Source organism: Solanum dulcamara, chromosome 5, assembly GCF_947179165.1.
Source record: "Solanum dulcamara chromosome 5, daSolDulc1.2, whole genome shotgun sequence".
Taxonomy (NCBI): domain Eukaryota; kingdom Viridiplantae; phylum Streptophyta; class Magnoliopsida; order Solanales; family Solanaceae; genus Solanum; species Solanum dulcamara.
In genome coordinates, this window is record NC_077241.1 from 70,544,747 (window position 1) to 70,570,436 (window position 25,690).

The 25,690-nt window shown below is 37.5% G+C and overlaps 1 protein-coding gene across 2 annotated transcripts in view; it reads right to left on the reverse strand.

The window, feature by feature from the left end:
• Positions 1-25,690, reverse strand: part of LOC129889555 (nudix hydrolase 3) — a 30,831-nt gene extending 5,141 nt beyond the window's left edge. Inside the window, exons 1-20 of one of the 2 annotated variants that reach the window (XM_055964914.1) lie at positions 25,512-25,690; positions 23,828-24,007; positions 22,562-22,639; positions 21,554-21,650; positions 20,171-20,304; positions 19,660-19,741; positions 18,787-18,873; positions 17,229-17,335; positions 16,393-16,564; positions 16,073-16,314; positions 15,920-16,001; positions 15,072-15,137; positions 13,898-13,975; positions 13,708-13,803; positions 11,706-11,812; positions 11,424-11,592; positions 11,161-11,244; positions 8,400-8,494; positions 8,215-8,305; positions 7,991-8,137 (exon numbers count right to left, since the gene is read on the reverse strand). In XM_055964914.1, the coding sequence (XP_055820889.1) occupies positions 7,991-8,137; positions 8,215-8,305; positions 8,400-8,494; positions 11,161-11,244; positions 11,424-11,592; positions 11,706-11,812; positions 13,708-13,803; positions 13,898-13,975; positions 15,072-15,137; positions 15,920-16,001; positions 16,073-16,314; positions 16,393-16,564; positions 17,229-17,335; positions 18,787-18,873; positions 19,660-19,741; positions 20,171-20,304; positions 21,554-21,650; positions 22,562-22,639; positions 23,828-24,007; positions 25,512-25,606 (2,289 nt within the window). In that variant the 5' untranslated portion in view covers positions 25,607-25,690. Of the gene's footprint in view, positions 1-7,990; positions 8,138-8,214; positions 8,306-8,399; positions 8,495-11,160; positions 11,272-11,423; positions 11,593-11,705; positions 11,813-13,707; positions 13,804-13,897; positions 13,976-15,071; positions 15,138-15,919; positions 16,002-16,072; positions 16,315-16,392; positions 16,565-17,228; positions 17,336-18,786; positions 18,874-19,659; positions 19,742-20,170; positions 20,305-21,553; positions 21,651-22,561; positions 22,640-23,827; positions 24,008-25,511 lie in introns of those variants that run through there. The other variant, XM_055964915.1, reaches the window with a different exon arrangement.

Genomic DNA, 25,690 nt, shown 5'->3' on the forward strand with positions numbered 1-25,690 from the left:
TTTCTCTCCATAATGTTCACCAAATACATCCTGGAATGCTCCTCCACCAGTCTTCTTGTGACCCTCTTCTCCCCACTCCTTCCCACTGTTTCAGCAAGTCAAAGGAAGTTCTGGGCATTATCCAATTTATGTCTAGTATACAGAAGAACATGTTCCACAGATTTACAGCTATTCTGCAGTGCAAGAACAAGTGACTATTTATCTCTGCCTCTTTCTCACACATAAAACACCTTGAGCAAATCTGTATACCTCTTCTCTGTAGTACTTTGTGGGTTAAACAGGCTCTCCTGATCACCAGCCAGATGAAGCATGAGACTTTAGGAGGGATTTTAACCTTCCAAACCAGTTCCCAAGGCCAGATAGTTGTCATTGAGCGACTGTAATTCAGTGTCCAGTAGCATGATTTCACAGTAGAGCAGCCCTTGTTGTGCAACTTCCAAACTGGCAAATCAGGACCTGCATGTACTCCTGGGAAACCATTTAGGACCTGTAGCAGTTCGACCACTCTGTTTATCTCCCAGTCGTTAAAAGCCCTCCTAAAAATCAAGTTCCACCCTCGAGGACTCCATACTTGTGCCACTTTGTCCATCTGTTGAAAGCTCAACATGTACATATCTAGGAAGGTAGTCTTCAGATTTTCTTCCCCAATCCACACTTCGTTCCAGAAACTAGTCTTTTCCCCATTACCAATTGTGTACTTCAGATTATTACTGAAAGAGAGCCACAATCTTCTAATTGTTTTCCACACAGAACACCCAAATGTACCAGTGACCTCCTCAGTAGTCCAGCTATTCAGGAGCCCATATTTTTGTGAAATGAATCTCCTCCAAAGAGCCATATCTTCACAACAAAATCTCCACAACCATTTCTTCAGTAAACTTTCATTATGTGCACCTAGCTTTTTTATGCCTAGACCACCCTGCTCTTTGCTAAGGATCACCATATCCCATTTGACTAGGTTGTACCCCTTCTTCTCTTTGTTTCCCTAACATAGGAATACTCTTCTCGCCTTGTTAAGTTTTTTCTCTATGCTGCTTGGGAGAGGGAATAGACTCATCACGTAGGTAGGTTGGCCATCCATGACTGATTTTATAAGTGTTAGTCTCCCACCCAAAGACAATATTGACTTTTCCATTTTGCTAGTTTTCTCTCACTTCTCTTCAGAATCTCATTCCACACTTCCAACTCCTTATTCTTTGCTCCGAGAGGCATACCTAGGTATTTAGTAGGTAGGGAAGCCACTTGACACCCTAGGTTCTCTGCTAGGATCTGCATATTAGGCACTTGGTTGACTGGGTAGAGACAGCTTTTCTGCCAGTTAACATGGAGCCCTGAAACACCTTCAAAAATGGTCAGGATAGCTCTCAGATGCCTTATCTGTGTAACTTCGGCTTCACAAAAGACTAGGGAGTCATCTGCATAAAGCAGATGCGATATCTCCATAGCATTGCCCATGTTTCTATTAGCACAGAAGCCTCTAATCCATCTGCTCTCCCTTGCTCGCCTGATCATGAAATTCAGGCCCTCCATTGCTAGGATAAACAAAAAAGGTGACATGGGGTCACCAAGTCTCAAGCCTCTCTGTGATTGGAAAGAGCCTTCCGGACTGCCATTGATTATGAGTGATAATTTCACAGTGGAAATACAAAATCTGATCCAGTTAACCCATTTGTTGCCAAACCCCATATCTCTCAATATTTTGAGAAGGAAAGCCCAATTTACGTGGTCATAAGCCTTCTCAATGTCAAGCTTGCATAACACTCCTAGTAACATCTGCTTTACCCTCAAGTCTACCAACTCATTTGCTAGAAGGGTTGCATCCATAATCTGTCTGCCCATCAAGAAAGCCATCTGGTGTTCATCAACCAGAGTCCCCATAACTGTCTTCATTCTCTCAGTAATGAGCTTGGCTATAATTTTGTAGACTCCACCAATTAGACTTATTGGTCTGAAGTCTTTCAACTCCTCTGCTCCCTGCTTCTTAGGAATAAGTGCTTAAACGTAGCATTGAAGGACTTCTCAAAATACTCATTCTGGTGAAAATTTTGTATCGTCTTCATCAGGTCATCTTTCAAGGTCTCCCAGCATTCCTTGAAGAAACGCATTGTAAAGCCATCTGGACCCGGAGCTTTGTCACCATCACACTGTTTGATAGTACCCAATACCTCAGCTTCAGTGAATGGCCTTTGCAGCCGCTCTTGATCTTCCTGGGAGATTCTAGGACAATTAGCAATCTCAAAAGCTGGCCTCTAGCTTTCTGATTCAGAGTATAGACTCTTGTAGAACTCAATCATGCTCACTTTGATTTGGTCTGGATCTTTGATTTCCTTCCCTCTTATTACTAGTTTGTCAATAGCATTATATCTCTTGTGTGCCGTTGCCATCCTTTGGAAATATTTTGTGTTTTCATCACCCTGTTTTAGCCATAGAACTCTAGATTTTTGTCTCAATCTAGCTTCCTCATTTTTTGGGAGGTTTTCGAGCTCAACCATGACAGTTGCTCTAACCATCTTTTCGTCTTCATTTAGAGCCCTAGTTTCCTGAGACAAATCAATATCAGCCAACTCAGCTAAAAGGTTTCTCTTCTTAGTGTCCAGTTCGCCACAGGCTAATTTGCTCCATTCTCTGATTTTTTCCTTCAGCAACCTTAACTTCTGGCTCAAAACGTAGTCAGGGCATCCTATCACTTCAAATTCATTCCACCATTTATGCACTAGTTCTCGGAAACCATCTATCCTGAGCCACCAATTTTCGAACTTGAAGTAGGGTCTCTGTTTCTCCCAGTCACCACATTGCAACAAAATAGGACAGTGGTCCGAAGCCACTCTAGGCATAACCATTTGTTTAATGTTCTTGAAGAACTCCGTAATTAGGAAGATTTTTTCTTGAGAAAAGTAACAGTTAGTCTATATATATCCACAGGTATACGACCTCAAAAGTGTAGTTCCCCTCCAAAAGTGTTATAATTACATTGGATCCTAATACTACCAAGTTACAACCAGTCTATAGTTGTGTTAATTGCTTCTGAGATAGCTTGTTTACACCAAATGTAATACAGAGCTAAACAATTAAAATTAAATCTTTGCATGCTGCTCTGCTTTCCTTCAAAACACCTCTGGTTCCTCTCTAGCCATACTGACCACAATACACAAGATGGGTCAATCTTCCATCTCTCCTCCTTTCTTCCTGCATTTCCATCCCTATTCCATCACTTCAAAACCTCTTTGATCCTTCCTGGTTTCACCCAGCTGATCCTTCTCATGTTGGTGAACATTTGCCACAGTTGGTTTGTCCACTTGCAGTGTAAGAAGAGATGGTTGCCTGTCTCTCCTTGCTCTTCACACAAAAAAACCTGGAACACAGGTAAAAACCTCTTTTGTTCAGATTTCCATGTGTCAAAACTGCCTCCTTAGCTAGCAAACAAGTAAAACAGTTTACTTTATAGGGTATCTTAGTTTTCCATATCATCTTCCAAGGCCATTCTACCTCCTCGATGCCAACTGTGTTGAGATCTCCATAGGCTGAGTTAACAGTGAAACACCCACTTTCCATACCAGTGAATCTTGCCCAGATAGGTTGTTAAATTGTGCTAAGGTGGCAAGAAACTCTGCTATTCTACACATCTCCCAATCATTTAAGTTTCTCCTGGAGTGTAAATCCCACCCCTGACCATTCCATAATTCAGCTACACTTGCTTGCTGCATTTGACATAGGTTGTAGAGGTCAGGAAACCTTTGTCTTAGTGAAACCTGACTACACCATCTGTCCTTCCAGAAAGCCACCTTTCTGTCATTTCCCACCTTGCAGTATGATCTTTCTAGCACCAGATCCCATAAATCACTGATGGATCTCCATACACTATATCCATATGGAGAGAACACCTCTGTTGTCATCCACTTATCCCTCATACCATATTTTGCAGCAATCACTTCCTTCCACAATGAGTTTTCAGCAGATGTTAACTTCCATAGCCACTTCATCATTAGGCTTTGGTTCTGAAACTTCATGTTTCTGATGCCCACACCCCCAATCTTCTTGCTTATGTTCATTTCTTCTCATATGACAAGATGATACTTCCTCTTATCTTCATTTCCTTGCCATAAGAAGGTTCTTCTGAGGACCTCAATTCTATTGATCACACCAGCTGGTGCTGGGAAACAGACATCATGTATGTTGGTAGGGAATCACTTCTCTATCACACCACTCCAAATGATCTCTGACTTACTTTTTGCACCTAGAGGCCAAGTAAATGGTGGGTAGCTCCCCTACTTGTCCCCCATTGTGATGGCCAGTTCTTCAATTTGTACCACTTCATTAATGGGGTAGATGTATCTTTTCCCCCAATTTATATGAAGGCCTGAGACAACTTCAAAGATTATGAAAATGGTCCTTAAAATTAGAAATTGTTCCCTCACCGCTTCACAAAAAACTAGAGTGTCTCTGCATACCGTAGATGAGTGATTCTAAATAGTTTCCTGCCATGTTTTGCACTTGGAAGCCTCTAATCCAGTCCTTAACCTTTGCTGTGTTGATTAGGTTACTCATCCCCTCCATTGCTAGAATGAACAAGAAATGTGAGAGAGGATCCCATGCCTCAAACCCCTTTGAGAACGGAAAAAAACAGTGGGACTTCTATTAATCAGAACTGAAAATTTGACTGTGCTGATACAATATTTGATCCACCTGATTCATTTAGGCCCAAAGCCCATCTTCTGTAACATGTTCACTAGATAATTCCAACTCAGATGGTCATATGCTTTCTGGATGTCTAGTTTACATAGTATGCCTGGATTTTTGCTCTTCACTCTTGAATCCACCGGTTCATTTGCTATCAACTCTGCATCCATAATTTGTCTCCCCTTAATAAAAGCCATCTGTTGTCTATCAATAAGTTTGTGAATGACTTTGTTCAAAGGTGGCATTAATGTTCTTCTCAAAACAACCTCTAGCATGAAAATTCTGGACAGCAGCTACCAACTCATGTCTGATTATGTCCCAACAATGACTGAAGAAAGCCATTGTATAGCCACCTGGTCCAGGGGCTTTGTCCCTGCACATGCTTTGATACTCTCTAGTATTTCCTCAGCTTCAAAAGATGCCTCCAGAAAGTTGCCATCTATTGCATCAATTCTGAGGCATCCTCTCATGTCTAACTGTGACCTCCACTCTTCTGATTCTTTATATAACTTCTCGTAGTATTCAACAATTTCTTTCTTAATTTCTTCAGGTTTTATAATCTCAACTCCATTGACTTTCAATTTATCAATGGTGTTGACTCTTCTATGTTGGTTTGCTGTTCTATGGAAAAAGCTTGTGTTTCTATCTCCCTGCTTAAGCCACAAGACTCTGGATCTTTGTCTCCAAGCTATCTCTTCATGCTTGGCTATGTCCTCAAACTCCATAGTCAAAGCCAACCTAGAGGCAATTTCCCCTTCCACAAGAGCTCTCTGTTCTTGTATCTCTTCCAAATCAACTAATTGATTCAACACATTTTCCCTGAGTGGTTTTGCTCCATTCTTTATGCTTCCCCTTTAGGGCTTTTAAGTTTGCCATCAGAACATAATCAGGCCTGCCAGTGTAATTAAAAGAGCCCCACCAATCCCTGACCTTAACATTGAACCCCTCTGTATGAAGCCACCAGTTTTCAAACTTGAAATATGAGTTTGATTGCCCCTAATCTCCACACTGTAGCAATACAGGTGAGTGATCTGACAATACTGAGAACAGACTGTTTGATGCAACTAAACTTGGTGTCCCATTCTTCTGATAACAAGAATCTGTCCAATCTAGCAGTTGTTGTGTGTCTGTCCCCTTTTTTCCAGGTGTATTTTCCCCCAAATAGATCCATATCTACTAATTCCATGTCTTCAATGAAGTCAGAAAATTCTTTCATTGATCTATTTATTCTGCTACCATCTCTTTTTTCTGTTGGATGCCTGACTGTGTTGAAATCCCCACACAGGACCCATGGCCCAGAAATCAGTGCCCTTGCAGCTCCTAGCTCCCACCAGATTTCCTCCCTATCCACTTTATCATTTGGTGCATAAACTCCAGTTAAATGCCATTTGAAATATTGATCTTTCCGGGACGGAGAGCATGAAACAGACTATGCCCCAACACTACTCAATTCCCCTTCCCAGAATCTCTTGTCCCATATGATCACTATTCCCCCCCCCCCCCTGTTCCACTAGCCTCCAAGTGTACATAGTCTGCCCATCTATTGCCCCATATCTCCTTTACTATGTTGGAAATATATCCCCCTCCACTTTTGTCTCTTGTAAGCAAACAACATCAGCTTTCCAGTTTAGTAGCATATTCCTTCTCAAACCTCTCCTCCTTCCACAATTTATCCCCCTCACATTCCTTGAAACTATGTTTAATTTCATTGATCTTTAATAGCCAAAAATCCCCCTTTACTTCTTGTGCCATAACTCATGAAGTTAGTGTCCAGTTCTAAGCTCTTTAACCAATTCAACCCTTTTCTTTTCTGAATTTTTTGATCATTCTGGATGACTTTATTTTCCAACTTGTTGCTGTCAATTTTTAGAAATAGTTCTGTCGCTTTCTCCTCACAGCATTTGAAATCAATCCCGAACTCTCTACTCAGGCGGATGATGTGTTGTTGTGTTCAGACCAGCGTGGTTACCTGAGGGTTGTTCTCATCTGGAAATTGAATACCCAAAGGGATTACATCCTCTTTTATAGTGTTGCTGTCTTCCCCTTGAACTCCTAAGGCTGTTCTTTTGTCTGTTTTCTTCTTCTTGAGGTCTAGATGTTTTGGGCATTCTTCGTAGAAGGTAGCTTAGAACTCTAGATGCTCTTAGGTTGTATTAAGCTTTTGCTTTGTAATGGTAATACTCACAGTTTATTACCAAAAAAATAAGGTTTCAAATTTTATGTTTTGGGGGGGATTTGGTTGAGGTTGTTTGGATGAGTTAGTAAATTACAGTAAATTTCTCTCCGATTAATTAGTACATTTACTTCCTCTTTTCCTTGTGATTTTTCCTCCGTGTACATTTATTCCTTTTTCCTATTTCTAACAATTTCACTTGGGGTGTTTGGTATGAAGGAAAATGTTTTCTTAGAAAATATGGGTTTCTTACTTAATTTTTTGTATATGATGCGTAAGCAAAAAATATTATTCTAAAGGCATTTGTATATAATCAAGACAGATACTATGTGGTGGGGATGGTGACTAGGGGGTAGGGGTGAAGATGAGGTGTGTTGGAGGGTCGGGAGGACACAATTAATGTGGAATATCACTTATAGAACTTGTTTTCCCTACTTCCATTAAGGAAGTCATTTTCCTCATTTTTTTAGGAACTTATTTTCCTAGAAGAAATATTTTCCAAATATTTTGACCAACCGAACATGGGAAAATCAAAAAACATTTTGCAGAAAATGTTTTCCTCCATATCGAACACACCCTAAATGCAACTCAGTTTCCTCAGCTGTTTCTCTTTGTCCCATCTGATTGATCTGTAGATCACAAAGCAAGTCCTTCCTCTCATTAATACATGAATTTTATCAAGTTCGTTCAAGGTGTCTTATAAAGGTTGATTTAAGATCACAAATTTCACTGTGCCACCTCAGTTTACAGCCTCTTACGATAATATGTTACGTTTGGAGATAGTAGCAATACTCCATCTAAAATTAATCCTTGGAGTTTAGCTGCTTGAGAACACGGAAGACACTCAATGATAAGGTCAAGTTATTTCCCTTTGGATGGGCACGGTCATATGCTTAATACACAGATCATGATTTTTCATCGGCAAATTCCAATCTAGGTCAAATCTCCATTCATTAACACCACACTACTTATGTTACCATTATCAAAAAACACCACATTATTAGAATATTGAAATTAATAGTATAAAGGCACCCAAAACTTAAATGTCAGAAATTAGACTAAAGTAATTTTTAGGCCAATTGCACTCGGCATTCAATTACTAGAACAGCTATTGGTGATAAAAAAGTTTAGGGATTATACCTGAACAGTCTCCAGCTTTTCCAGTGCGTGTTTCAGTGGTGGTGTCATCACACCATATTTCTGAAGAAGTGTTTTAGCAGCTTCTTTGTCGCCTCTCGCTTGTATTGTCAGAATTTCTCTGCTTAAGCTCGCAACACTATCTTCAACCTTTGAATAGAAGTAAACAGTGACTTCATTGGAAGAATCCAGTGAACTATGAAACAGCGATTCCCATTATCTCATACCTTTTCAAAGTCAACGGTAAATGTTTCATCGGGATGCAAAATAAATGCGCCTTTCTCGAACAGATAATTAAACTGCAATGCCTGTCCTTTCCTGATTGTGTTTGAAAAAATTAAAGGCTGCTGAGACCAGTACAATGTGGAAGGTTAAAGACTAATGAGGATAACAAATTGACAACAATGCCTACCCATGAGCTTCCTCTAATCCAAAGCGTACTGAGCGGAAACATCCAGCAAGAAAAGAGACATACATTGACTTGGCCAGGCTCTTTGGAAGCAAATCCTAAGCCATATAAGAACAAAGATCATTGTATTTTGATTTTGATTATCGTAAGGGAGAGAAGGAATGGAATACTGGTATAGTGGCATTCATTCTCAAATTGAAAGATCTTATGAACTTCTACAACATGTAACCTTCAGCCAGCCAAATCACATATATTTGCCACAAGTTTGTACATGGAAAGGCAATAAGATAGCTAAATAGAACATTAAAAAATCCTCTACGAAGTGATATTTTAACAGGTTCATACACAACTATTGTCCTATTGAATACAATCTTCCACTTTCTGATGATCCCCACAGACTAGAAAAGGCAACAAGATACTTTCAAAACTCAGCATTGTAATGAAAAGAATAAGTTAGGGCAAGAAAGGAGCCCAAAAAAAGTGACGAGGCTAAAAACTTTTACAGACTATTAGAAGCTCATCCGAGAGAATAACGTGATTTTCTTAGTATGTACATGCATAACAGATCACTTACAGTTACTTGGTAGGGACTGTCACAATGTTAATAAATCTGCCATAATGAAAAAGGAAATGCTCTCAGGCAAGAGTCCCAAGGTTGAAGTTAGAAGTCCCTTTCGGGCTTCTGAATCTACTCCAGTGGTCTTATACCATCGGAGATCCATCTTTTGTCTTCCTTTCTACCTTGTTTCTTTCTTTCTGGTCTGAGATGGGAATAGCATTTTCTTCAGAACGGTGGGAGGTCTTATGACATTACAGCCTCCTCTACAGCGACGGGGGTAGGGTTTGATTAGGTGGAGAGTTCGAAACTCTCCATGAGCAGACTGAACCTCAGCAGAGGTGCTCTGCTATGGCTATGTAAGAGGCTCCATGAAGCTTCAGCAAATAGGGGAAAGAGTTTCAAGTCATGGAGATGCATGGACACCACCACCTATATTTATTGCACCCAAAAGTTCAATAAATATGGTTGGTAGTTGGTACATCTCTGTCATTACAGTTGAAGGGCTCAGCAGAACAGTCATCATAGTACCAGAGAATAAATTTAATGAAGGTTGGGAGAATCTAGCAGGTAGAATCGAAGACTTCATTAATAAATTTTCAAGCACACGGTTATGGTGATACACCATTGAGGACAGGGCACTGTGGAATGAAGTCATTGTGACAGTATGGTGAAGCCCCTGGTGCACAGAAATGGTAATTGATACCTATGGAGTGGGAGTGTGGAGAATTATTAGGAACTTATGGTAATCAATGGAAGCTAAATCTGCCTCAAGGTTGGCAATGGTGCAAGGACAAAATTTTGGAGAGATAGGTGGAATGAACAAACTCCTCTAAAGGAGGCCTTCCCTGGCCTATTTCTTATTTGTGTAGATCCTGAGGTGACAGTCTAGGAGTGCTGGTCCACACAGGGGTGGGATATCTCTTTTAAGGGGCTTCTAAATGATTGAGAGATAGAGACGGTAGCCCTTATACTGGGGAAAGTAGGGCAAGTTTTTATCAGCAATACAGAGGCTAATAGAGTTCTTTGGAAACACAATAGAAATGGGATATTCTCTGTAAAGAGTGATTACATAAGAGGCCTTCAGGTGACTAATGAGAATGATCAGTTCAAGTGTAACTACTTCCAGAAAAGCATCATTCCTACCAAAGTAAAGTGCATCACTTGGTTGGTTACAACAAGCGCTTGCCTAACTCAAGAAGTGCTACAGAGAAAGGGAAAACTTGTTCCTAGGTGTTTTTTGTTTACGGTGACTGAGGAGACAAACAAGCACCTTTTTTTGCACTGCAAGTACGCTGCTCAGCTGTGGAATTTGTTTCTCAACATCCCAGGCAATAGCTGGACCATGCCTGAGCAATACATCAGACCTTCTTAGCTGCTGGATAAGAAGGGGGGAAGTAAGAGCTAGAAGAGATGGTGGAGACTGATTCCTTCCTGTATATGGTGGTCAGTATGGAGGGAGAGAAATGGTTGAAGTTAGGTCCAATTCCATTCACAAAGTTAAATGGAATTGTATTGTATCTTACTTTTTTTGGTGTGAACAGTTATGTATAGAGAATTCTGAGCAGGTTATAGATCTGATAGGGAGTTTTTTGAGGTGGCCAGCATTTCCTTAATGCTGATTTATACAAACTTAACAGTTTAAAAAAAAAAAACAGATCAATAACTTGGTTTCAACAAAGATTGGACAAACTAGGCTTTGTTGGAGGGTCCATGGGCTGCGTAAATAGAGGCAAAAGTCTCTCTCATAAAGATGTAATCCATGTGGAGACCTTCTAAAACATAAGCTACACATTTCTCGAAGTAACAAGATAATCGTACAACTTGACTTCCGACAGATTTTAAAACAACCAATAAGTATATTACTGATGTCTTATATGCAGATTAGCTTCAACCCATAGTAAAAGCTTTTGTTGCCACACATAATCCGGTTTGCCAATCAGATCCATATTATATTTAGGACTCCAAGAAAACATATTTTGAACAAAAAAGCCCAATTTGTTAAGGTTACATTTTTTCAAAGAGGTAAACCACAATATTCTACTTCTCTCCCCAAGAAATAAAGCCTAAAGTATATTCTCCTCATTAAACCACAAAAACAGATATAAAACTAAGAAAAGCAATGTAAGTCAGCTCATCCCCAAGCAAAATTGTAACTCCATATGCAAGAGTGAACTGTTTTTAATCAGCTGTCATTTAGTTTCTTACCTTGTCCATTAGAAACCTAAGCGCCCAAAGCCCAACAATATCTGCCTTTGCTTCTTCTAGTGATGAATGAAGTTCTTGCAGCTCCTATATATTAAGGTACAGGAGAATCTTCTGTCAAGACAATATGACAACAGATGAAAAAGACAATATTTGAAGGAAAAGAAAATCTGTCTAGAAGCAATGAGATGGAATCTGATTCTTTAAACAACAATTAGATGAACAAGGACATAAATTTGGAGAAATAAAGCACAGTTGAAACTGACTAGTCTGACTGTCGAATTCTGCCCATTCGGAAGTGTGATTGTGTGAGGCCCGATTCCATGGCAGCATTCATGACAAATTGTATGTGTAAAGAAAGATTCAAAGTCCACAAGCTCTCGTTGTTCTTCCATAATACACACATCAGCAATAGGCTTAAGGATAAGCTTGAACCTGATCAAAGAACCAGAGAAAGTACAGTATATAAGCATGTCACAGGTGCCTAAAACTGTTTGTTTGAAAACTGACATAGGAAATCACAAGAAGGGGGGAAAAGGAATTCGTACTTTGCTTCTGAAACATTCTTAAGCATGACCATTGACGTTCCTCGATCCTTTACTATACGTTCATCGTTAGGAAGATTAAATGCAACTGTTTGAGGGCCCTTCACATCCTGCCAAGGAAAGGAGTACTTGGATTATCGTAGTTACTGTTCAGTATGCTTTGTGATGCTTTCACCTCGTTTATTCTTTTTTGGATTGCTTTGGACTATTTTTCTTGAGCCAAGGGTCTATCAGAAATAAACTCTCTACCTCTGAGGTAGGGGCAAGGTCTGTGTACACTCTACCATCCCAGACCCCACTTTGTAGGACAACCTGAAATGATCTATTTTCCTTGTACCTCGATTATCGTATTGTAGTTTCTGTTCTATTACTATTTGTAGTTTTTTGTTATTATCTGATGTTTCTTGTACTTCCATTCTTTTTTCTGGACTGTTTTTCCTTGAGTCGAGGGTCTATCAAAAAAAAGCCTCTCTACCTCTAAAGTAGAGGTAAAGTTTGCGTACACTCTACCATCCCCAGACACCACTTTGTGGGACTAGATTGGGTATGTTGTTGTTGTTGTAACTTGAAGTGACCTATATATTGGTCTTTATTCCTACTTTTGTATAATGTGATTTTCGCAAGAAAGGAATGAGGTGCCAAGCAGGAACTGGCTGTGCTGAATTGTTGGTAAGAACTAAGAACAGAGAACAATGCTTTTTCAAAAAAAAAAATTAGCATCAGTTCGTGTAAGGCTAATATCATTTCATGTGCAGTTAAAACAACAATTTTCAACTTGTCAAACAAAATATATGTAATACACTGGGTTAGCTTGGAAGTTCCTAATCCAAGTATATGTTACATTGTTCCCATTTCAGCACCTGAGTTTACAGACATTTTAGCAAAAGAAACAACAGTCAGACTCTAGTTTTCAAGGAAAGAAATCCAACTATAGAAGAAAGAGAACAATTTTCAGCCTATTTCTTTTTTAAGTGGAGTTAAATAGATCAGTGTCATTCGCCTTTGGAAAGTCCAGATATTCTTTTGGAAGGCATCATCACGGGATTTTTTCTGACTTTGTATCTCTTCTTCATCGACTATTAGTGCAGCCTTCGGATATTAATAAAATCTTAGCTTGCTTTTACCCCCCAAAAATAAAGAAAAATCTTGGTCCTCCCCCACCATATTTTTTCTCTACAGACTTTATAGTCTTAAGATCTTCTTGGTGCTACAGCAATTTTTATCGGTGTAAAGATACGACACCTGGACCTAACTCAACCCCAAAAGCTAGTTCATAAGGGGAGGATTGCTCAAATCCATATAGGCAGACCACCAGTCCATTTCCCAACCAATGTGGGACTTTAGCCCACTTTAACACACCCAGACCCAACTGGAGTGTGGACCGGAAGCCCAAACGAGGATAAACCTGGCTTTCATACCATGAAAGATGACACCTGAACCTAAATCAACCCCAAAAGCTAGCTCATGAGGGGAGGATTGCCCAAGTTCATATAAGCATTCCACCAGTCCATTCCCCAACCAATGTGAGACTTTAGCCCACTCTAACAATCAGTAAAAGTATCCTTCCCCTCCATTTCTACCCACTTTTACACGGGAAAAAGCTTGATATTAGATACAACAAAAATAAAACAGAAATAAGATAAAATTTATCCCTCCCTCCCTTTGCATCTCTAAGTCTTCAATGCTTTTTCTCCCTTTCTTTTAGTCCTAACAGTGAGCAATATTGTTCCACCTCATCCAGCAAAAGAGCAGAGGTCACTAGATTTACTCAGTAGGCGGCTTGAAAGAATAATCTCATAATTTTGGTAAAAGATCTTACTTTGTGAAGCCTTGGAGTACACAATCACAGACACAAACTCACAGTACATATGTAAGATTTTTATCTGATATTTTCTTCCCGAAAATGCAGTTCTTGTGAGATGAAGATAAGAAAACATTTGCTTTTAGGTGAGTTGCTTAAGGAGAAAAAAGAGATTTAAAAGAAAATGTAATAATAAAGACTCACCCCTGCATTGTAAAGAAGCTGGATAACCCGGATGGGGGCAGCTGTAACATTTTCTGACTTGTAAATATCGTCCAGTGGAAGATTCTTCTCCAAAACCTAGAATAGCTTATTTTCAGCAAGTAACAGAAGAAATAAAGAAATTATGGAGCAAAAGCTGATCTAGGATGGGAGGTCTATAGCCTATAGGCACCTGCAGCTGATCACCAAACAATTTGAGTTGAGCTGTTGCTTTGTCATCACGGACTCCTATAAATGCCTCAAATGTTGCCTAGCAGGTAAGATTAAATTAGCTACATGTATCACAAGAAAAATGTACAAGGTCCACATTTCCAATAACAATTTTATGGTCAGCCAGCAAAAGAATTTCATTAGTACCAGAAGGAGCCAAGCACTAGGATCGTGCTGGACATTACAAAAAGGATCCATCAGTTACAAGCTACTTTATGTAATGCGCTAATGAATCAAACTAATCCAGAAGCTTGGGCAATGCCAAATTTCACTAACTCGGTCATTTCGAAAAGCTCTGGCATATGAGCTGCTACATGGATACCGTCTAGGATACATCACCTGTAGAATGGCTACACATGCAATGTCAAGTTCCACAAGATCCTAAATAGAATGAGCTTCCCAAAACAAAACTAAGTCAAAGGCTAAGTATAGTATATGCGACTCCCATAGAGCAAAATGCATGTAGCAGCAACCATCTGATTTATATATATTAAGTACTGTATCTGCGACTAGAGACAATATTAAGTGGAATAATGCACCTTTCATTTATATATGTTTCCACCTTACTAATCAACTGAATAAATCAAGAATATGAGATCAGTTTTTTGATAATGATTTTAATATCTCAATCTTGGTCAGTATTCGAAAACCAGCTGAACAACTTATTTTTCAAAAAAGAAAATATTTTGGAGCAAAGTATTTTTCTACCATACCAAACACACCCTTAATTACTTCAATCTTTTTCCTTTCTTTTATTCTTAGCTGAGGGTTTTTGGTAGATTTTACCTCAGAAGAAAAGAGCTGGAGAACAATAAAGATGGTGACGATATGACATGATTTATCTGACATGTTTGATATGTTATTCACATCAGGACAAGTGAGAAACACGTGGAGTGAAGGTGTTTAAAATGTATATTCTGATCAAGTTGAGGTGTCTATTTGAGAACCCGTAATTTTAATGGTCAGAAATAACAATCTGTGAATGATACTGCATGATGTTTGACCCTCATTATCAAACAGGTAAGCCAATGTGGTACTGCACCAAATAGTTAGTTTGAGCATTCTGGATCAAGGCAGAAAATTAGAATCACAGTAGAAATTGTAAGCAAGGGTTGAGTTCCAAAATTAGTTGATACCTTGTATCCAAAAAGTGCATCTTCATAAGTTTCATACGGGCCAATGGTAACATCCAACTTGGAGTCCTTCATAAGTTAGAAAGCAAAAGAACTTGTCAGCTCTAAGAATGACTGTCAAACCCAGAATGAAAGCACATAAAAATGCCACATACTGCTTACATAACAAGCTGAAACTCGTCAAGGCATTCTTCCCCCTGACATCAAGGTATTTAACTTGGGAAGAGTTGGAAAAACCAACACATTAAAGAATTACGGAGGAAATTGGTTCCACAGTTTAACCAAATGTGCGAGGACAGTACAGACACCAGTATCAAGACAATGAATTTCATTTGATAATCCTAACTTGTTTTAAAGTTAAACTTCTGCTAAGCTAATAAATAAAGTTAAGTCAAACAACTGAATTTGATAATCCTAACTTTGCTATTACAGCCTAGATCATGAAGCATTTGAAAAAGAAAAACTAAATAAACGAAAGCCCAAAAACATAAGCAAAAGATCAAGAAAACGATTTCATTATATCAAGGACAGTGCTGATGTCAATTCTCCCAAAGTTTAGATACCAAAGTTGGCAATTTATTGGTAATGAATTAGACTAATTTTGATGCTTCCCGTTCTGCCAGCACTATCTTACTCAACAGTTCGACAAATCAATTGTAAAAGTTGCTCAAATTGTTAAAGTTAATGCATAGTCCTGTGTACGATTAATATTCATCTGATAGGCTTTCTTAGCCATTGCGTACGAAATGCCTACCCATCAGCTCAAAGAAAAGTCACTCAAGATAGATCATCATAGAATTAAATAGTTCCAACATATGCACTAGACAAATAGGCAGTAGTAGCATACTAACCAACTCCATCCAGGCGATATCTGAATCATAATAGTCATTTGAAAGAAAAGCATCAGCCTTGCTATAAAGAAGTCTCTTTAAACTGAAAAGAAGAGCAACTTACTAAGTCAACCTGTATTCAACATAATTAAATACCTAAAACAAATTGAATACCTAGATGAGCTGGTCATATCTCCTGCTTTACGAAGCAAGGTGGCTGCTTCAGCAAGAAGAGAGTTGTACTCTTGAGAATAAGGAACCACATACAGATCTTGAGGAGAGCTAGTGACATTTCCCATTTTTTGGGATATTGAATCTTCAAACAATGATTCACTATGCCTTCTAATAACATTGAAAAAGCCCATTGCTTCTTCCTGTTTATCTTGTTGAAGACTATCTTTCCATAAGTTAAATTCCTAAAAAAGAAAAAGGTTTAGAAAACGAGTGTAAAGACTATTTTTACAGCATATAACAAAGTGATTACCATGGTATACCATTTTGTCCATATCTGGTGGGTAAAAATTTGCACCAGGAGGTTTCACAGCAGGAAATGCTGTTCTATATTCAAAACCCTTCCAACCTGGTACAGGCTTTGTTGCCTTCGGAAGAAGCTTGACAGCTGAATCTGCAGTCGTCAAAAAAGCCTCATTTTCATCCAGGCAAGACCTAACAATGTAAGAGTGAGCTCAGAAAATTCCAATCAATAGTTTTTGGAAACTAAAAACAATAAAGAAACTAAATTGTCTTATGCTACTATGTTTTTGGTTTAATCAGTTATACTCAAATGATACTATCTCCATAAGTGATGTACTAGACTCAATTTAGGAAAAGATAATAGGATTTCAAGTACATGTTGTAAATATTGACCAGTACAGTTTTAGTACTGTCTTTTGAGGAATATACAAAGTTACCAGTTCTTAAAAAAATAAAAAAAACAAAAAGAAACTTTCCGGATGCATTCAAAGCAGGGGATAATGATACAGCAACAAATAGTGCAACCTCAAGCGATGGTGGAGGAAACATTAGGCGAATCCACCCTAAGCAAATCTCACATCGGCAAAACAAGGGAGATGTTGGATATAAGGAAGCAAGCTTTAGACCCTAGGACAAAATTCCCCCGTGAAAGTATAAACTAGTGACTAAGACAGACCTATGTTGCTCGGATGCGGGGGTGAGCACCTGACACGGGTGCGGATCTAGAAGTCGGATTCGTCATCACCTATATCTTAGGATGCAGAGATAGAGATAAGAGTATGGGAAAATAAAGACACAAAAACACAGAGGAAGAAGGATTGAAGAGGAAGCATAGCTTTTCATAAGGGGAACATACCATGGACTTTTGTTTATTACATAGTACATCCATTTCAACTTGTCCAACTTTGACTTGTCCGCATTCTCCTTTAACCAGTCTCTCAAAGATGGATTGCCATACCAAACCTATGTTATGGAATTAAAAAAAAAAAAAAAAAAAAAAGAGGAGCATATCAATAGAAGAAATTCAAAAAAGGTTCTCTATGAGCCACTGCAAGCACTGATAACATCACATAAATAACACTGGTTAAGTCATATTTCTCAGCATGGAATTTAAAAGAATCATTTCATCTAGATTGAAAGAACATAACACGGGGCTGGGAGTGTTAAGAAAACCAAAATAAGTGGTTTGCATCTCTCTCCTCCAAACCTAAAATTGGAAGAAAGGAAATTTCATATTCTCTTGGATAAAATATTACAAGAGTTATGAAGGCACCTTAAAAATGTAAGGCAACATTTAAGTTGACCCTCAAAATCTCAGGTTGGATATGTCAAATGTAAAACGATTAAACTACGTAATATGTATTTAATTAAAGGAATTAATAATTACCTTACTAGGCCTTGAGAATAATTACATGCCATATTTACATAGCCTAAGACTCCTATATAAGGAGCTCCAATTGTACAATGTTAACCATCAACTCAACAAGTTTTCTCCTTTTATAGCCGCTACAATCTTCATAAAGATGTACTAACTTCTCATCTAGTCAAGAAGTACAATTCTTTTCATATTATTATGGTCCTTTTTATGATACATTGCTAGTTGTACCCCTCCTCCTGCACCCATTTTAGATAAGGTATATAACATTATTGATGTTGGAAGAGAACTCATGTATACAAGCAGTATACCCAAAGAAAATAGAGAACCTACATCAATTTCTTTGAAATGAATCAAAGTCAAATGTTACTAATTACATTGAAATGAATCAACAATAAGGACTTGGTAACACATGATTTGAAACTACCGTGGCTCATGTCAAAGAAAAGTCAAATGTATACTACTTCCATAGAAATGCATCAGCAATAACACTTGGTAACACATGGTTTTGAACTAGTCTAACGCACCAGAATAAAAAATTTGTACAATTTTAACATTTCTAAGATTTACAGGATTTTCAATACATGGCTAAATATATATATTTTGACCCTAAGTTGAGAATTGACTAACCACTTCCAACAAAAAAAACACTAGCCTATCTCTGACTTACACAATCGAATCCCATCCTTCAGATTCATTTTGATGTGCATCATACAAACTTGGGAATGTTTAAGCACATTCTTTCCATATTGAAGATGACAAAAACATGCATTATAAGTGATGTCAGTGATGATAATGTCATCTATTATAGCTATGTCCTCAAGATTTGACATCACCGACGACAAACCCCCACCAAAATGGGAAAAAAAAGAACTGGACTTCTTGCTTCATCAAAAAATAAGACTTACGGTAGTAATTAAATAAGTAACAAAATTGCAGAAACATAGTAGACTACTTGCTTCTCTAAACTGATAAGCACTCAGTCAATCCTTTTATACATCAGAATTTGAACTCTCACTAAGAGACATTGTGATTATACCTGCACATAAAAGATCTTGTCCATGATTGTTGCAGCTTTAACAAGTAGATTTAGTGCTTCTTTGTCTGCTACAGTCAGCCCAGTCAACTGTACAAAAAAACCTGGCATCAGAAACCCCCATTTAAGAGAAGCCATAACTGTTTCCCTAACTTAATTGTGTCTTTGTCTAAATTGTGTAATTCTGACACATAGAAAATAGATGATAGTCCTCCATAAGACCAAAGCAGCAGTATTTCGTTAACCGGCAGAACCAAAAAAAGCAAGAATAAAAGAAATGACATATATAAAATGATCATTTCTTTTCTTCTTTTTTTGATTGTTTACAAAGATCATTTCTCTGTTGTGAAATACCAAACAAGATGAGGTTTCCCTCACATGCTCTTGAAGAATATGCAAACAAATGACATCTGACACTGCAGAACTATAGGCAGAGGAAATTAAGATACTGAGTATAGAGCATCTGTCATAATTAGTGAACTAGTGGTATGTTTAGCTATAAGCACAATATATTTTAGTGATCCTTAAAAGCACTTATAAGCTAATCCAAAAAGAGTAGGAAACTTGTTTCAGTGAGGAGGTGATACCTTGAGTAGTTTTTTCTTTTGAGAAGGTTACCTTAAGTAGTTTTAATGAGAATTCACATCCTTTTATTGATTGGCGATCTGACCAACAGGTTAACGTTACTCATTGAACTTTTGAGTTTTGACATTGGCTCCCTAGACACCAGTGTTTAGTTTTTACTTTTATTGAAAAATCTAAGCAAACACACACACACGATAGCAAGAAGTAATTCTGGAGGGTAGAGCATTCTCGCATCAGTTTTTTTGGCCAAGATTTACTGTAAGAATGATAAGCGTGATTTAGAATTGAAACCTCTGCATAGAGGGAAGTACTAGCATAGCGGTTTAGCTGCCTCTCAAGAGCCAAACTTCTAGCTTCAGCATTTTCCTTGTACCTGAAGATATCCCATACCAGCTAGCTCAGGTGCACAAAGTAATAAAGTCAACAAAGACAGGATTAATATGCAATTGATAAAGAAGAAAACTGAAAGTTTCAAGTAGATATTGTTACAGTAAGACAAAGTTTATGCACAACAAAAAAGGAAAAGAACCAAGTCTGGAACATAGGACACAAATACAATCTCATGCCTAATTTATGGATAGCTATATACAACTAAAAAAACATATAAATTATAATAGGAAAAGTTTCAAACAAATTGCAGAAACATCATTGAAGTAGGAAAAAATGAAAAAATATTTAAACTGCTCCTTAAAGGAAGGATGATGCGCTTATATTTAATGCAAGCTCAAGTAACCATTCTATAAGAAGAGCCGATTAGTCAGTTACATAACTAAAACTTTTTCTCTGGTTATATAAGACATACCTCTTCTCAATTATCGTAAAGAACTGACCATATTCCCCATTCACATCATAAGGAACATACTCAGGATGTTCTTGAGCAAGCACTCTTCTGTACTCCTGAACAGAGATATATTTTACAGCTGAAACTTCTGATTCCTACCAAGAAAAGATATGTCAATAGTGACAATTTTCACTTGGTGCAAAAGAGAAAAAAATTAGCTAAAAAGGGAAGAAGAGAAAAAAGTAGCTACTCAATTATTTCAGAGCACTTCTACTCGCAGTCAACAAACAAACTTTCAGAAGCTTATGGTATTGGAATTTCAAGGGATAGTGAAACTAATAAAGTTATACGGCATTGTACTTCACATTTACCGCATTTTAAGATTCACTTTTTGGACAGTGGGTGCAGGACACATGTAAAACTCATGAAAATTATTACTTGTACGGGGAGGTTAAATACATGGTAAAGCACCTGACTTCAAGATTTCTTCATGGGAAAGAAAATGATGAGTGAGTAGTAGCCTAGAGTGAGAGTCTTGGCAAGCCATTATATAGGTGAGAGAACCTACGACTAGCTTAACACAGTTAGGCACCGGCAGACTTTGAGAAAGCAAACACATTATATATATATCAGGCCCTTTTATCGAGACATCCTTTTATAATGAAAGATGTCAAAGCACTCCAAAGGAGGAAGTCTTCAATTGCTACTTAATGTGCAAAAATCCAAGCAAAGACGTGGATTATCTCCTCCTGCATTATCAGGTGACAACTCATTCACCCTGGCAGATCTTGAGATGGTTCAGGCTTATAATGGACTATGTCAGGCACAGTCAATTAGGCCATTAGAGAAGGAAGAGAAAAAGAAGAAGAAAAACGTGGGATGTTGCCCACTAGCACTCCCCTGTAGGTCTTACAAATGGAAAGAAATAAGAGAACTTTTGAAAGGTTAGAAAATGACTACATTTGAGGAATAACCACACTTTTAGTTTTGTTTTCCTTGTGCACCCATGAGGTTTCACTAGCTAGGTGTTTTGGTAGAAAACCATATTCTTCTACAGGTTCTACACCTTTTGGTATACAGCTTGTATATGGGAGATTTTTCCCATCATATAAAATTAGTTACCTAATCAAATTAAAAAGAAATGACTATAAATTTTAAGAATTCATCACCGACGCCACTTAAGATAAAATAGAAACTGAAAAAGTGTTACACTTAAAGATATCCTAGTCCATTTACATTAATTTTGAAATGGCCCTTTACATTCATTCTTATTTCTTATTGCAGGAATTCTATTTCCAGTAAATGAACAACAAACCTAAGGCAAACCCTGAGATACCAAGTGACGAACACATGGTGATCTCAGGCAAGTATCAGAGCAACTTAACTACAAACAAAAATACTGACCTGAAGTGTAAAGGCATCCAAAGGAATTGGATCTATTGTTGTCACCAGATATACATCATTGTATTCATTGTTGATGAACTTGCCATCATTGATAGTGCTGCAATTTATTGTGACATTTAGCATAATCCAATGATCGACAGAAACTCATGCTTTGAAGCACAATAGCTTGAGAAAATGTCATTGAAGTGATGATTGGACATGTTCCAGAGTTTTTGTACTGTTTTCCTTTCTTCCTGGTTGGTTATTATATAACTATCACGAAAGTACTTGATTTATCAAAAAAAAAAAAGAACTATCAAGAAAGTGCTCCAATTGTTAAAAGTCCACTAAATTGTGTATAGCGTAAAAGCCCTGGACAACATTTGGGAGAAAGTACTTCAAATATTAGTAATAACTACTAACCACATGTTACAGATGTGCTTGAGTTATATCTGCAAAATAGAACTATACAAAGTCTAGTCCATCGGATCAAATAAAATGATCAGAACCAATAACTCATAAGAGACAGATGGACCCCAAATTTAATGACTGAGTTTTTGGTAACTCTAGGCTTCAAACACACAGCCAATAGTACCGCATGCTCTAATCTATTAGGAGCTGATTAGTGATAGACTTATTCAATAAGGAGAACTGATGAGATTAACACTTTATGAACATTTCCTATACTGTAGCTATCAATAGTTTCTTTTCTTTGTTGTCCCACTTCTTTATGCCATCAAGCTCCCTGACAGCTCAAGGTGCATATGAAATAACAAACATCTTCGTCAAAATTTACAATTAGGTAATTCAGCTGTATTATTCAATTGCAAAGAAACATATTGGCAGATATAATGAGATCTTATTTATAAGTTGACAGGTAAAGGAATAGACATTTGTCCAGAAGAAACAAAAAGACGATTCAACAAGGAGGAGAAGCACAAATTCATAGCGCTGAGTCAACAGACAATTGCTACTGCTTAATACTGTATAATAAGAAGACATGATGAATTAGAGCTTTAGTATACCAACCACTCTTGAAGAAAAACAAATATTAATTCAAATGCATCTTTTGGAAGAGTTACACCAAGTTCTTCTTGAAGCTCTCGCCTGCAAGAATATGTAAGTCACCAATAGTACAAGCCCCATCAGAAAAGCATTAGAAGTGCGATGTATGCAATCACATGAGAGAGAACATTCAGCATTTCAAGGGGGTGTAAACTTTCACATACAGACAATTATTCATGAGTTAGTCACTGGTAGAGAAAAACTCTCTTTACATGAGAAATGTGCATTACAGAAAATAACATATTTAAATATTTCTACATAATTACAGAGGTTTAGAAGTTGCAGTTCGTGCTTTTACTAGGACAGTAGAAACCAAATGAAATCGATGATACTTGAATGATCATATGCACTCCAAAATTGTAACAACTGACCATTACTTAACAAAACAAATACGCAAGTTGTAAGAGATGAGCATTTGTGAAGTGTGAAAATTCATCAGCAAAGCTATTTTTGAAACTGTTTTTTATAAAAAAAAAACTACTCATCAGCAAAGCTATTCCACTTTATGCAGAACATAAAGTGTTTATATAAATTTGCATGACAGCAAACCAGAGGAGCTATTGGTGTGTGATCCATTTCATTATGAAATCATGTCAGATACTGCATTTTTCTCTTTTGAAAATTTAGAGAGAGAGAGAGAGCGTTTTATGATGGTAAAACGAGTATAAGATAGAGAGCAAACAGTTTTCATTTCAATCATCATAGCGTGAAATGCTAATAAACCGATTCTCATTCAATATATATTCTTTCTGATTTTTATGACTTTATCTCAGTAATAACCCCTAAAGATAAGAAGCCAGAGCACGGCCTGATTGAAAATGAAGCAAATTGCTGCTTGTGTCAGATGCATAGAAGGTTGGTTCACGATAGTGGCTTCTTCTTTTTATTTGAGCAAGAGAAGGAAGAAAAAGGAAATTCATTGGTAGATGAAAAAGGCAGCAACATAAAGAGACAGAAGAATACAGAACTCTGAAATTTCGAGTAGCACCACGAGACAATTGACAAGGTAAATAATTTATTAACAATTAAGGAAACACTGGATAGAAGTCGTATACCAATTACGAGACAATCTATGATCATGGGATGAAAGTTACCAAATAATGATTCAAGAACATACAGAAAACGTCATACTACGAATTTGCATGAGGACAGTAAAAGCAAAATCAGAAAAATAACTGCAGTTCATGTGAAACTATATCTAGAAAGCTCAGCTCCATGCTGGAAACCTACATTGCTGAAATAAGAGATGAATCTCCAGCAGATATATGACCGGCACTCGAGATATCCCATTGACCAGCCCAGGAATCCTTGCAATCAGCACGTCGTTGGAGAAGTAGTTCTTGTGTACTCTCAGCAATTATCCACACATGAACAGCTCGATGGTAGTCTCCATCTCTGTGAACATCCCCTCTGAACAAGTAGCACAATAATAGACATCATTAGCCCATAAGTTCATTATTAATAAAGCTTGGAGAACAGAATTCACGGAGCTACAAACCATAATTTTTTATGACACGTGATATATTTGGGCAACTATGAGCTTAGATTTGTTAAATTCTGCCAGTCAATTTAATAAATTAACTATCTTGCCAAGATCCAATTCACTTTTCGACTGTTTATTTATTTTCCAAGAAAGTATTAACAGATGGATAGCTGCTTTCTCCTACTCCAGTCACAGATCTGCCTTTTACCGATTTCATTTTGAGACATATAAGGGCATCTTAGTCTTTGAAAATTCTCTACAAACATTAAGTAGAGAGGAGGCATTCTTCTTGATTAAAACAGGTTGGAAAGAAGCGCACTTCAAAGATTCATTAATCATTATTAATTCTTAAATAAAATAAAAAAAGAGATTCATTTATCAGTATAAGAGGTTCGCATTTCACTCAAAGTAAAATCCATAGTATCGTCTCCTTTAAATGAATAACATGCAATAAGCTACTTTCTTTTCTATTACTGAAGGATCACTACAGTCACACAAGGGTGTTCGCACACAACAACCTATAAAAGAGTGTTTTCTATCACCAAATACCGCTAAAAATGACAGACCAATAAACATGTAAAACATAACGTTTACCAAACTACTCTTTAACTTCAACTTTGTACAGATGAAGAAATTGGCAAAAATGTCCTATATACACCAAAATTTGATCCCTACTCCCAAATAAAATAAAAACATACACAATTCAAGTACTCCATTACTTATGTCAGCAGCTTACTCAGCTAAACCTTTGCATTCCATTAATCTGACAAACCAATAGACACTATCAAAAGATATTGGTCTTCCCAATCAAATGGGGAACAAAAAGAACAAGAAATGAAAAAAGATCAAAAGTCATAAGCTTCAACTGGACTACTTTGCCTAAGACAAGAGGGGTTACTCGAATGGTAAGCACCCTCCACCTCCAACACTAAGGTTGTCGGTTCGAGTCACCAAGGAAGCAAAAAAACGTGGGAGCTCCTAAGGAGGGTAGAAAAAAAAAAGAATACTTAGCCCAAAAATATTACAACAATACATTCAAGCATAAAATATCAGCCCTTCCCCGACCTCGCACATAGCACGAGCTTTAGTGCACGGGCTGCCCCAATTAAAGCATAAAAGAATTAACTATTTGTTTTATTCCATTGGCAAGAACTCTAAAAAACTGTTGTTTGTGAACTTGCCCATATTGCTAATTCTAAGCATAAAAGATAAAGAGTAGCAGTAAGTAGGTTGATGGAGGAGTAAGACTAGTCAATTTACAATGAATCTCACAATTCTTTCCAACTAGCTTGGATTCAATCATAGTTTTTGTAATCAAACTTACACCAAGAATTCAAACTAATAAAAAAAACTGTAGAAAAAATTAAAATTGATCAAAATTCTTCATAACCCATATGAAATTTTCTTTCTTTTTGATATGGGGTTCTTCACCTGGGTTTAGAGTAGCCGGTTTTTTCTCCAGTTTTTGTAAGGACGTCAAAATACTCTTCTTCCTTCACCGTCGTTTGATCAAATTCGGCAGCCATTGATACTATCTTTAACTTTCAAACAAACCCACGATTTTGTTTGTTGAAGAAATGCTTGTAAATGGGGCTTGTTCATAAGTGAAG